The sequence below is a fragment of the Girardinichthys multiradiatus genome, chromosome 4 (genome assembly GCF_021462225.1).
Source record: "Girardinichthys multiradiatus isolate DD_20200921_A chromosome 4, DD_fGirMul_XY1, whole genome shotgun sequence".
Lineage (NCBI taxonomy): Eukaryota > Metazoa > Chordata > Actinopteri > Cyprinodontiformes > Goodeidae > Girardinichthys > Girardinichthys multiradiatus.
The window spans coordinates 47121703-47135864 of NC_061797.1; the positions used below are offsets into that span (position 1 = coordinate 47121703).

General features: G+C 41.9%; 1 protein-coding gene across 1 annotated transcript in view; it reads left to right on the top strand.

The window, feature by feature from the left end:
* The window catches only part of LOC124866860 (paired amphipathic helix protein Sin3a-like), a 19764-nt gene continuing 5602 nt past the window's right edge, over window positions 1-14162 (top strand). The window contains exons 1-19 of the mRNA XM_047362865.1: window positions 1-271; window positions 3056-3266; window positions 3433-3615; window positions 3767-3873; window positions 5209-5524; window positions 5609-5860; window positions 5946-6098; window positions 6758-6913; window positions 7099-7185; window positions 7318-7436; window positions 9203-9428; window positions 9711-9827; window positions 10472-10710; window positions 10791-10974; window positions 11526-12099; window positions 12756-12925; window positions 13095-13268; window positions 13354-13446; window positions 13912-14006. Of these exons, the coding sequence (XP_047218821.1) occupies window positions 3078-3266; window positions 3433-3615; window positions 3767-3873; window positions 5209-5524; window positions 5609-5860; window positions 5946-6098; window positions 6758-6913; window positions 7099-7185; window positions 7318-7436; window positions 9203-9428; window positions 9711-9827; window positions 10472-10710; window positions 10791-10974; window positions 11526-12099; window positions 12756-12925; window positions 13095-13268; window positions 13354-13446; window positions 13912-14006 (3434 nt within the window). The 5' untranslated portion in view covers window positions 1-271; window positions 3056-3077. The remainder of the gene's footprint in view (window positions 272-3055; window positions 3267-3432; window positions 3616-3766; window positions 3874-5208; window positions 5525-5608; window positions 5861-5945; window positions 6099-6757; window positions 6914-7098; window positions 7186-7317; window positions 7437-9202; window positions 9429-9710; window positions 9828-10471; window positions 10711-10790; window positions 10975-11525; window positions 12100-12755; window positions 12926-13094; window positions 13269-13353; window positions 13447-13911; window positions 14007-14162) is intronic.

A 14162-nucleotide genomic window follows, 5' to 3' on the forward strand; every position in this document is an offset into this window, starting at 1 on the left:
GGGTTCTGACCAATCCCTGTTCGGTATGGGCGGAGACTCTGCTGCCTTCACAGCAGGCCACGCCCCTATGTTCAAGGAACAGCGCTTCATACATACACTGTTGTTAGCGACGTAGCCACTACAGTCAGTTATATTTCTCACATTTACATTTGCCGACGCTTCTCAAAACTTTGCTTTTTTTATCACCACCTGATAAATGCTGGAGTAACAGGTTGCCGGTCGCGATCCTTTACAGCGGAGTGCAAGTTGTAGTTGGTGGCAGCCGATTTAGGTAAGTTCATTTCTGTTAGCCGAGAGATCCTGTGGTAATGGGTTTGGTTGTTGTGCTAAGGTAGCCAGCAGCAAAATAACCTTGCCGAAAAATGTAAATATAAAGAAAGCGTCGGTCGCTTAACGGTTATGATGGAAACATGTTGCTTTGTTTTATTCCACACTAAAACTGAAGGATTTAGTAGCGGCTACGTTACCCTGCGCCTTAACTTACTGAGGCTAGTCGCCAATGAGGCTAGCAACGTGAATTAGCTGACAGGCTAATGTTAAGCAGGCTGACCTGATGTATTTTCATGTTAGCTTGTTCTTGCTTTTTTTATTTCACTGTCCGAGTCAGCTTTGTTAAGAGATTGTTGTTGCTGAAAGAGACTGCTTGTTTTTGGAAACTTTTTCACCCAACTTAGCGCTAATTTGAACGTGTATGCGACGTATGAAAGCGCAAAGCGCTAGCCTGTTAGCTCGCTACCAGTCTTCGTAAGCTAACTATACTTAGGATTAGCTAAATGAATGACCAACAATCTAACTTAATGCAGGTACCGTGGTGTACTGGTTACGAAAATGAACAATTAAAGCGATCGATTTGTATTTTGCATCGTCAACTGTAAGTACCAGTTTTCCTACATGTCTTCTACCCAGTAGAGAGGGTAATGTCAGTTAAGCTCAGAGGTTTGAATAAAGTGGTCTTTCAGTGATAACCCGACAGTGACAAGCTATTACTTGCTGGTTCTGTTTCGCAGCTAACTTATAAACATCACAACAACCAGCTTGCCACATAAACTGAAACGGACGAAAGTCAACGTCAGCTTTCAGACCAGCGAAAGCGGTCATCTTGCCGAAAACGGATATGTCGGTGTTTAGCACGGAGGGGGAGGGGATAAGAGAGGGTTGCAGCGAGCGACAGTACCAGCGAAAATGGTGGCATAAATCGGATAAATGTTCGTTTTTTGTTGCGCTACTTCACTAATGTCACCGCCTTTCGCCGTCTGGCGTATTTGCTTCTCGTTTCGAAGAAGAAAAACCGAATCTAATGGTGCCAAAGACGCACTAACTGCGACTGAAAACCGTACGCTCAGCCTTCCGAAGCGGTGGCGTAGAGCAATGAGGCACAAAGACTACCCTCCTCTGGCTAAATCCGATGACGTTTATTTAGGGACCGTCAATAAATTACTTTACCTTTTTATGGATCGTTCTGACAGCAACTGACCGTCTTCTACGCGGTACAGGCATCAGATCAGTTTGCTATATATATATATATAAAAAAAAAAAAAATGTATTTATATAATTTATACCATGAGAGAAGGTTTGAATTACCACTGTAGAAAACATAAAATAAGGTTGGGTAATATCTGGTGTCTCTGGAAGGACAGAAAACAATTCACATCTAGGTAAATGTATTACTTCCAGCGGGGATTTCATGTGCAGCCACCTGGTCCATAGATTCATCTTCAATAAATATCAAACTAAACAGCAAATGGGAGAAAGGGTATGTCTGAAGCCATTAGGAGTAAGTGTCATATCCAAATAGTTGTATTTTGAAACAAAACCTCATCTTACAGAGCATTAAAAGAACTTCAATTAAAATGTCAAACTATACCAAGATCACTTGTATAGGTTAAAATGAATAAAGGTGAAATTCTGCGCTAATTTCTGTTCTTTGATTTACATAAAAAGTCCGATAGGTTGTGACTGAAAAAGGCACACCAAAATAATGTTTTACTTTCTTTTTATAGATATTACCATGAAACATTTGTTAACTGAATGCCTTGTTATGCTCTTAACTGAAGGATATACAGTCATATTAAATAAATTAGAATATTATCAAAAAGTTAATATCAGTAACTCCGTCATTAAGTGCAAGACATTAAATAGATTAATTGCACACAAAATGGTGTTTTCAAGCCTTCATTTCTGTTAATTATGATGATTTTCCTCTTACAGCAGATGAAAACACAACATTTAAGATTAGAATATTACACCAGACCAATAATAAAAACTCTTAGAGAAATATGGGCCTAATGAAAAGTAAGTTTTATACTCCCTTAAAGGTTGTTGTTTTTAAAGGGTACTTTTAATCTGACAAATACATAATCACCAATCGAGATTGAAACACAGCAGCTGAAACTGTCTTTCACTAGTAAGCTCAAGTGTGCAGCTGCTTCTTCTGTGCCCTTAGAGATCTGGTGGCGGCTTCATTTCAAGTGACTCACGTGCATCGAAGTGGATCTGGTCCACCTCACGCTGAAGGAGAGACATTTGTCAGAGCTAAGGCTACATGATATAAGGAAAACATGCAGTTACAAAATTGTTAAATGTTGCAATGAAGGTGTCTGTTGCAATTATCAGCCATGTTCTTCACCTTTCACTCATTGTCATGATCTCCCCACAACTCTTGGTGTTTCTTTTTTTGTCGTTAAAAGTTATATATCAGCTTCGACTATCAAGGGCAGTGAAAATCCATACATCAGGCGCAGTTCGTTATCAGGATGCAGTGTGCATCCATGATACTTAGGATACAGTATTATGGAGAATCCAAACAGTCTTTTGAAATTACAGTGACTATTGTGATTAAGTGCATTGTGCATTTCTCCTTGATATGGATGAATCAGTCCTATGATCATGTTAAAGCTCACTGATAATCCAGCAGCACAGAGACAGTTGCCCTTTTTACTGTTTTTCTGGGGTGTGTCAATTGGGTTGACAGGGATCATTTTACAGTTTTAAAGTCTGTACTGCCCTAATAACTACATTTAAAGCTTAAAATAGATTTTCTGTTTTTCCTGTTTAGCTCTGTTGAGTATGTGTATACCATGAAGAGACGCGCAGAAGACCCGGAACCGATTTTCGTACAACAGCAACCACGCCATCCCACAGTTCAGGGCGTTGGTGAAGGCTTTCAGCAACGGGCCCTTGTCCCAGCAGCGCCTGTTGTTGAGGCCGCTGCAGATAACATGCAGCCCTCAACTGGTATCCAGTACTCTCTTCCTCAGGCCTACCAGGTATAATAGGAGGCAGATGTCATTTTCACCTCAGTTCAGCGTTAATATTTTTGAAAGCACAACCTTCTTGACTAGTGAAAGAATATTAGAAACCTGCTTTTTATATGCAATGAATTTTTGAGTATGTACTTTGATTGCAAGGTTCTGCTTTATTTCTTCCTAAAAGGTGCCTACTATGCCTCAAAGCACAAGTGGACATGGACACAACAGTACTACGCCTCATATTGGCCCTCATACACACAGCTTGGCTGTCCAGTCACAGGTACCTGCAGTGGTCCCAGGTCACGTTCATCCACCTACACCCATAGCTTCAGTGCAAGGACAGCAGCAGCAGTTTCAGCGATTAAAGGTTTGGACAACCAAATGCTTCGGCTTAGGATGACTAAATGAAGACAATTTATTTTATCCCACACAAAATACCTTTGTGTTATAACTTGTCTGCACAGAAAAACCAGAGAATACGCAGCATGCTAATATTTGTTTGACTCTTTGCTTCGTAGGTTGAAGATGCCTTGTCCTATCTGGATCAAGTGAAGTTGCAGTTTGGTAATCAGCCTCAAGTTTATAATGATTTCCTTGATATTATGAAAGAGTTCAAATCTCAGAGGTCAGATCTGTTTTCATTGGTTGATTCTGAATAAGTAATACAGGTCCTTCTCAAAATATTAGCATATTGTGATAAAGTTCATTATTTTCCATAATGTCATGATGAAAATTTAACATTCATATATTTTACATTCATTGCACACTAACTGAAATATTTCAGGTCTTTTATTGTCTTAATACGGATGATTTTGGCAAACAGCTCATGAAAACCCAAAATTCCTATCTCACAAAATTAGCATATTTCATCCGACCAAAAAAAGTGCTCCAAAATCTCCTGATAGCTGCATTGACCCTGCCCTTGATAAAACACAGTGGACCAACACCAGCAGCTGACACGGCACCCCAGACCATCACTGACTGTGGGTACTTGACACTGGACTTCTGGCATTTTGGCATTTCCTTCTCCCCAGTCTTCCTCCAGACTCTGGCACCTTGATTTCCGAATGACATGCAGAATTTGCTTTCTTCCAAAAAAAGTACTTTGGACCACTGAGCAACAGTCCAGTGCTGCTTCTCTGTAGCCCAGGTCAGGCGCTTCTGCCGCTGTTTCTGGTTCAAAAGTGGCTTGACCTGGGGAATGCGGCACCTGTAGCCCATTTCCTGTACACGCCTGTGCACGGTGGCTCTGGATGTTTCTACTCCAGACTCAGTCCACTGCTTCCGCAGGTCCCCCAAGGTCTGGAATCGGCCCTTCTCCACAATCTTCCTCAGGGTCCGGTCACCTCTTCTCGTTGTGCAGCGTTTTCTGCCACACTTTTTCCTTCCCACAGACTTCCCACTGAGGTGCCCTGATACAGCACTCTGGGAACAGCCTATTCGTTCAGAAATGTCTTTCTGTGTCTTACCCTCTTGCTTGAGGGTGTCAATAGTGGCCTTCTGGACAGCAGTCAGGTCGGCAGTCTTACCCATGATTGGGGTTTTGAGTGATGAACCAGGCTGGGAGTTTTAAAGGCCTCAGGAATCTTTTGCAGGTGTTTAGAGTTAACTCATTGATTCAGGTGATTAGGTTCATAGCTCATTTAGAGACCCTTTTAATGATATGCTAATTTTGTGAGATAGGAATTTTGGGTTTTCATGAGCTGTATGCCAAAATCATCCGTATTAAGACAATAAAAGACCTGAAATATTTCAGTTAGTGTGCAATGAATCTAAAATATATGAATGTTAAATTTTCATCATGACATTATGGAAAATAATGAACTTTATCACAATATGCTAATATTTTGAGAAGGACCTGTACTTCTTTCTTCCAAATTCTTAATTTTAGAGTATATTTTGTGAGTAAGTTAAAAGTACATCAGATGATAATGTGGTATCATGGCTTCTGTTTCTACAGCATTGACACTCCTGGAGTCATCAACCGCGTGTCGCAGCTCTTTAAGGGCCACCCAGACCTTATTATGGGTTTTAACACGTTCTTGCCACCTGGTTATAAGATCGAAGTTCAAACCAACGATTTGGTCAACGTGACCACACCTGGTCAGATACACTACATAACCCCTCAAGGTATATCTGTACAAAACATCCCAGCTACTGTAGCATCCAGCCAACCCTCTAGCCACCACCAGCATCAGAGTCTCCCACAGACCAGCCTGCACACCACCACCACCCCAACAATCGCCACTCAGCCTGCTTTAAACAAAGCCAGCAAGGTAAAATACTTATTCACCGGGCCATTAATTGTGGCACCATGTGGTTGTTTAGTGGTATAACATGTTTTTACATTGTTATTACAGCTTATTCAGTCTCCGGCCCACACACCCAGCAGCCAGCCAAATCCGTCCATCCCATCATACGCCTCGCCGCGTTCTCCTTCAGGTCAGCCACACACTCCAGTCAGCAGCACACCATCCAGTGGACCACCTCTCCAGAACAACCAACCTGTGGAGTTTAACCACGCCATAAATTACGTCAACAAGATCAAGAACCGCTTTCAGGGCCAGCCAGATATCTACAAAGCTTTCCTGGAAATCCTGCACACATACCAGGTGAAAAACATTCAATTCTAACATGTTAGAGCTTTTGAAGAAGGTTGAACTCATTCCTGTTGTTTATGAATTATAAATGTTTTAGAAAGAACAGCGAAATGCTAAAGAGGCCGGTGGTAATTACACGCCAGCTCTGACTGAACAGGAGGTGTACACTCAAGTGGCCAGACTTTTTAAGAACCAGGAGGACCTGCTGTCAGAATTTGGACAGTTCCTGCCAGATGCAAACAGCTCAGTGGTGAGTCTCTGAATGCCGCCCCAATGTGATTACACAAAACTAACTTGATCTGGGTTTTATTTGTTACCGGATGTCTAATGTTGTCTCTTCTACTCTGTTATTAAATAAAACTGGATCTCAAAAAGTTGTAAATTTAGTCTTCTCAATTTCAGGCTTTAAGAAGTCTTAAATACCTCCAGATTTTCCCTAATAGGTTTTATATTTCATTTAGTTATCTTTTTAATTTTGTGTGCAGACATAAGATAAAAGGAAAAATGTGCTAGCTGAGGATTTTGAGAATTAGCACACTGTAACAAAGCTAAACTAGATTTAACATATTTGGCTGGAATAATTGGGATTTCAGTATTTGGCTCCAACTTGGGTGTTATTACAATGCCTCTGTGTAAAGGCGTTAAAGTTAGGTAACCTGACTATGACACGCATATCAGAGCTAAGTGTGCCAACACAAGTTCACCAATGTACAATCCACTCAAGTTAAGATTGAGTTATTTGTTGGTTTCACTGGTTTGTCTATAATCAGGAGGTTAAGTCAAACATTTTGTTTTGTTTACTAGTCTCATTCCAGTGACACTAGTAAACGCTTTACATTACATTTTAATTTCAGTTGTTATTTCTGTTCTCTTTTTTTGGCTCATCGTGACATGTGCTGCTCTGTGCAGCTGCTGGGGAAGAGTCCACCAGACAGAGCTGAGTCGGTCCGTAATGACCACGGTCCCACAGTAAAGAGACCCTCACTGAACAACAAACAGAGGCTGAGTCAAAATGGTCTGCCAATCAGGAGACCTGCTGCAGTGGGATCCACGCTGCCTTTCAAGGTACACAAAGACCTCAATCTCTTCTCCATATATGGACATAAAAGATAACATTAGGATTGAACATTCTGTTGTGTAGTAAATGGAGTTCTTAATTTCTACCCGAACTTGTAAATGGTAATTTTGCAATTGTTTAACTATAAAAAAAAAAAAACCTCCAATCATGAAACTTGTTTGAACCTTTGCAGAAAAAGGCACTTGTCATCGGAAAGGGCCACGGCATGGCCGAAGTCGGTAAAGTCAGCACCAGCACTGAAACCATGTTCTTTGAGAAGGTCAGCCTTAATATCTTTTAGACTAGTAGTTTTAAAAAGAATCTTGCATGAAGTAAAGTGTCAATGACATGTTTATGATCGAAAGAAAAGATCTGAAGTTCAGTTTGTTTTTGCCTAAACAATAAAACTCAGGTGAAGAAGGCACTACGGAGCTCAGAGGCATATGACAACTTCCTCCGATGTCTGCAGATCTTCAACCAGGAAGTGATTTCTCGCACTGAGCTGGTCCAGTTAGTTATCCCGTTTCTTGGGTAAGTCTGTGGCTGTTGGGTGTCCGTTGTACCTGCAGACATACAGGTCCTTCTCAAAATATTAGCATATTGTGATAAAGTTCATTATTTTCCATAATGTCATGATGAAAATTTAACATTCATATATTTTAGATTCATTGCACACTAATTGAAATATTTCAGGTCTTTTATTGTCTTAATATGGATGATTGTGGCATACAGCTCATGAAAACCCAAAATTCCTATCTCACAAAATTAGCATATTTCATCCGACCAATAAAAGAAAAGTGTTTTTAATACAAAAAACATCAACCTTCAAATAATCATGTACAGTTATGCACTCAATACTTGGTCGGGAATCCTTTTGCAGAAATTACTGCTTCAATGCTGCGTGGCATGGAGGCAATCAGCCTGTGGCACTGCTGAGGTCTTATGGAGGCCCAGGATGCTTCGATAGCGGCCTTTAGCTCATCCAGAGTGTTGGGTCTTGAGTCTCTCAACGTTCTCTTCACAATTTCCCACAGATTCTCTATGGGGTTCAGGTCAGGAGAGTTGGCAGGCCAATTGAGCACAGTGATACCATGGTCAGTAAACCATTTACCAGTGGTTTTGGCACTGTGAGCAGGTGCCAGGTCGTGCTGAAAAATGAAATATTCATCTCCATAAAGCTTTTCAGCAGATGGAAGCATGAAGTGCTCCAAAATCTCCTGATAGCTAGCTGCATTGACCCTGCCCTTGATAAAACACAGTGGACCAACACCAGCAGCTGACACGGCACCCCAGACCATCACTGACTGTGGGTACTTGACACTGGACTTCTGGCATTTCCTTCTCCCCAGTCTTCCTCCAGACTCTGGCACCTTGATTTCCGAATGACATGCAGAATTTGCTTTCATCTGAAAAAAGTACTTTGGACCACTGAGCAACAGTCCAGTGCTGCTTCTCTGTAGCCCAGGTCAGGCGCTTCTGCCGCTGTTTCTGGTTCAAAAATGGCTTGACCTGGGGAATGCGGCACCTGTAGCCCATTTCCTGCACACGCCTGTGCACGGTGGCTCTGGATGTTTCTACTCCAGACTCAGTCCACTGCTTCCGCAGGTCCCCCAAGGTCTGGAATCGGCCCTTCTCCACAACCTTCCTCAGAGTCCGGTCACCTCTTCTCGTTGTGCAGCGTTTTCTGCCACACTTTTTCCTTCCCACAGACTTCCCACTGAGGTGCCTTGATACAGCACTCTGGGAACAGCCTATTCGTTCAGAAATGTCTTTCTGTGTCTTACCCTCTTGCTTGAGGGTGTCAATAGTGGCCTTCTGGACAGCAGTCAGGTCGGCAGTCTTACCCATGATTGGGGTTTTGAGTGATGAACCAGGCTGGGAGTTTTAAAGGCCTCAGGAATCTTTTGCAGGTGTTTAGAGTTAACTCGTTGATTCAGATGATTAGGTTCATAGCTCGTTTAGAAACCCTTTTAATGATATGCTAATTTTGTGAGATAGGAATTTTGGGTTTTCATGAGCTGTATGCCAAAATCATCCGTATTAAGACAATAAAAGACCTAAAATATTTCAGTTAGTGTGCAATGAATCTAAAATATATGAATGTTAAATTTTCATCATGACATTATGGAAAATAATGAAATTTATCACATTATGCTAATATTTTGAGAAGGACCTGTAAATCCATAACTTTTAATAACAGCGCTTTGAGTGCCTTGTTGCTGAAAATTGCTACATAAATAAACTTGACTTGACTTAATAGCCACGTTAACCACATGCTTATCCTTGTATTTTCACAGAAAATTTCCAGAGCTATTTACTTGGTTTAAAAACTTCTTGGGCTATCGCGAGTCTAGTCATGGAGAGGTGAGTCATGCAGAAAGTTTACCCAAGGAGCGTTCTACAGAGGGTATAGCCATGGAGATCGACTACGCTTCCTGCAAGAAGCTGGGGTCCAGCTACAGAGCACTGCCGAAGAGCTATCAGCAGCCGAAGTGCACGGGAAGAACACCGTTGTGCAGAGAGGTTAGAAGAATTTGGTAACTCAGGAGGATTTGACTTAAATAAGTTGCATCCCAGGACCAAGACAACTTTATAAATAGCCCCTGTCTTATGTATCTCAAATTTCCGTCATTGCTGTCAGATGGGTTACAGTATTAAAACCTTTTTTTGTTTGTTTTGTTTTCCATGTGGAATAATGACAGTTGACTGGAATAAAAAAACTGAATGAATGAAGTAAATCATTTATTCCTTTTTGAAAGTAGTTTATCTGGAAGTTTCGATCTGAATTGACTTCTTTGTTTGTAGGTTTTGAACGATACATGGGTATCTTTTCCATCGTGGTCCGAGGATTCCACATTCGTGAGCTCCAAGAAGACTCAGTATGAGGAGCACATTTACAGATGTGAAGATGAACGCTTTGAGGTGAGGAATAATCATTCTTGTCACTCTGCATTTATACTAATGCTATTCTTTGCAAAACTATTCAAATTCTATGAACTATGTCAGATTTTGTCTCTCAACAACCACAAACTTGTACGTAGTGATCTGTTCCGTCTCAGCAAGCTTTAACTTGATCTGTCCAATGTGTGTCAATGGCAAGAAAGGATTTGCCTCACGCACTGAGGTGTTTTTATTGGGTTGTGGACTTAAATTCACCACCCTAAGGTAGCCATCAGAGGACTGTGTCTACCTGGTTGTTAACTAAGGGACATAACAGCGGCTGTTTGACTTCAACCCCCCATGTTGTCTCGGTTTTCTAGTATTGCACCCTATTTTGCTTTACCCATTCTCTAGTCATCTCTGACAAATTTCACTGTTTCTGCTGAAGAAAAGTGTCCCCACAGCATGACGCTGCCACCACTATGTGTCACTAGTGGGTGATGGTGAGTTCAGGGTTATCTAAAGGTACTTTTTCAAACTTTTGTGGGTAGGAAGTACTTGGTATTGATCAGTCACATAAAATCACAATAAAAGACATTGAGGTCTGTAATTGTAACTTGACAAAAAGGGGAAAGCTTCAAGGTGTGTGAAAAGTGTTTTTCCCATTGTTACTGTGTTCTATGCAGCTGGACATCGTGTTGGAAAATAACCTCGCCACGATACGAGCTCTGGAGACGGTGCAACGGAGGCTTTCTCGCATGTCAGCTGAGGAGCAGCTGCGATTCAGGCTGGACAACACAATGGGTGGCTCCTCCGAGGTTATTCATCGTAAAGCCATTCAGAGGATATACGGAGACAAAGCACCTGACATCATCGACGGCCTGAAGAGAAACCCCGCTGTGTCTGTACCCATCGTCCTGAAAAGGTAATGGTCTCACTCTTATTCTCCCAGCCCCCCCCAACGTTTGATGAATCCTAAGATGTACATGTCTCATCACTTTTTAGGTTAAAAATGAAGGAGGAGGAGTGGAAAGAAGCACAGAGAGGGTTCAACAAAATCTGGCGGGAACAGAATGAGAAGTATTACCTGAAGTCGCTTGACCATCAAGGCATAAACTTCAAGCAAAATGACACCAAAGTGCTGCGATCGAAGTCTTTACTTAATGAAATCGAGATGTTATATGAAGATGTAAGTCACTTACTTAATGATTATATGAAGATGTTACTCTGATCAGCTCTAGACATTGTTGAAAGAGTTTTGCGTCTTTAACAGTTTTGATAAAAAAAATAATTATTCCACCATCTTTACGGGGCCTAACTAAGTTTAAATCTCCTCCTCAAGGGAATGAGTGTCATGTTGTTTCTGGGCTTTTAAAGGTTTTTGAACTGTTCGTGTGGCTGTATGTAGATGTTTGAACCTGCATGTTTAATTCAGGACCCGTGTGGTTTAGAAAAAAAAATACACGATAGATTCAAACATTGTACCAAATTCTTGTTTTTAAAAAACAGAAAACATGTATATGTTATGCTGTTGGTGAGTACTGTAAAAACTTCAGGAGCTTCAGGCGCATCTTTAACAGATGAAAATGAATAGCAGCCAACAAGGGGGGTGTAAGTGCAGGGTTTCTATTTGAAAGCTTATGAGATAACTAGGGTCATCAGATTGTTTCGTTTCGTTTGTTTTCTTGTGTTTCACCTCAATCAAAAACTATCACCGGTTTTCTCTTTTGGGTCCTGTAGCGCCACGAGAGAGCCTCAGAGGAGACTGCCACCCCACCACCGAGCGGTCCTCACGTAACTCTGACCTACGATGATTGCCAGATCCTGGAGGACGCTGCTGCTCTTATCATCCATCATGTCAAACGACAAGTGGGCATTCAGAAAGAAGACAAGTTCAAGATCAAACAAATAATCAACCACTTTATCCCCGACCTTCTGTTTGCACGCCGTGGCGAGCTATCTGACCTGGAGGAAGAGGAGGAAGAAGAAATGGAGACGAACCAAGACGGCCCGAAGAAGCACAACGGTCTGCCAGGCCGCAGTCCATCAAAGTCCAAGCTCTTGTTTGGCAACACGGCAGCTCAAAAACCTTGGGGCACAGATGATGCTTATAACCTGTTCTTCGTAAACAACTATTGGTATGTCTTTTTCCGCCTCCATCACATCCTCTGCTCTCGTTTGCTGCGGATCTATGGGCAGGCTGAGAAGCAGATTGAGGAGGACACCAACGAACGAGAGTGGGAAAGGGAAGCGCTAGGCCTGAAAAGAGACAAGAATGAAAATCCAGCCATCCAGCTGAAGATGAAGGAGCCAAGTAAGTGAGAGTTTTAAACTATCTTTAGCACGTTCAACAGTACTCTCATACGACTCATACAAAGCTTCTGCATCTTCTACTTGGGTTTAGAAAGTGTTGCTGGTGCACAAAATGCAGGTATCGCAATATCAGTACTTCAAAGGAATGCTCCAGCAGGGGCATTGTTGGGGGAGTTATCCGAAGGTCCACAGTCTTGAGCGGTTTAAGCTCCAGGTGGTTCTGACCGCACCAGTGGGCTATCCAGACCACCTCACTGTCCTGGACGGACCAATATCAGTGGTTTCATCTGAAAACTTCAGGAGTTTCCCAGACGGGTCTTCTGAGGTGCAGGAATTTGTGTTCAGGGAGGAGTGGGGAGAGAACACACCCCTGGGGGACGCCGGTGCTCAAGGTTTAATAGAAATGTTTAGGAACTGTGAATATGAGGAATAACAGACTATATAGTGTATATAAATAACAAATAAAAAATGTTAGATCATAAATGCCCTCTAAACGAACGCTTGTTTCAACACCAGCAACAAATATCCTTAAATTATAAGAAGCAGAATTTAAAATAGTTTGCGTTACTTTGCACTGAGCTTAATTAATGATTTCTCCACTCAGTTATCGTGCATTATATGTCACAACTCTGTGTCCATGTTGTTTTCTGTCTGCAGTGGACGTTGACGTTGAAGACTACTATTCTGTGTTTCTGGAGATGGTGCGAAATCTTTTGGACGGTAACATGGAGCCGGCACAGTACGAGGACTCCCTGAGGGAAATGTTTACGATCCACGCCTACATTGCCTTCACCATGGACAAACTAATCCAGAGCATTGTCCGGCAGGTCAGTGCTTTTAAGAAACACTGTGGAAAGCATCGATACTGTTTTGCATTGAGCTTACGAAGGATTTTTAGTTTCACAGATCATCAATTGCATTTGACTGCATTTCAAAGCGTGTTGTTGTTGTTTGGCTTGAGACACATGTTGCATACTAAAACCAACACATTTACAGCTCCAACACCTCGTAACCGATGAATTATGTGTGCGTGTAACGGACATGTACCTGAGTGAAAGTGCCAAGAAAGCCACAGGGGGCACTATTTCCACACAGGCATCCAGAGCTACTGCAGAGGGGACCTACCAGCGCAAGTCAGAGCAGCTTATGTCAGATGAAAACTGCTTCAAGGTGCCAAAACAGCAGACATAAAAGACTAATATTTTACGCTAGTCCTTATAGAAGATAAGCCACTGACTGCTTGTGTTTTGCACAGTTGATGTTCATGAACAACCTTGGATCAGTGAGTTTGGCAATGGAGCTGCTGGATACAGAAGAGGAGAACTCTGATGAGCCAGCAGATGCAGAAGTAAGAATCAATACGTTGTTTTGATTTTGTTTTACACTCGCACCATGTTGCGTTATTTAATTGAATGTAGAAAATTCTTTTGAACTTGTGCAGAATTAAATAAAAAGTCACATTTTGGTTGGCAAGTATTTTGTGTTTACCTGCAGTCTAATCAGAACATTCACCAGTTAAACTTTCTTGAGAGGTGAGTGGTTTGTCCTGGTAGTAATAATATTACTGGTACATACAATATTACTGATCTGTGCATGCAAACACAATTTACACACACAGGTCCCAGTGTGCAGATGTTGTTGGCTACCATTTACCATCACTGTACAGGGTGGTATGTTGATGCTGGCTGAAGGAAGTCATCTTTACAGAGATCCAAACATATCTCTGCATGCAGAAACAAATGTTTTGGTTTAATGTCTGAGTTTCTAATACGTAGTATTTCTTTCTTATTTTTCCTGCTCTTCCGTCTCACAGAAATGGTCGGACTACGTGAGCAGGTACTTGAACTCAGATTCTGCATCCCCGGAGCTGCGTGAGCATTTGGCCCAGAAACCAGTTTTCCTCCCCAGGTGAGACTCCAGCCATGTCTCCCTCTTGTCTGTGCTCGTCAGACTATGCTCTCAGGCTCTTGTCAGCTACGTTGTTGCATCATTTACTGCACGTCAAACCGGCTGCCAAAAACAACTCATTACGAGAGATAAACACAAGGCCAGACATGCAGAGCT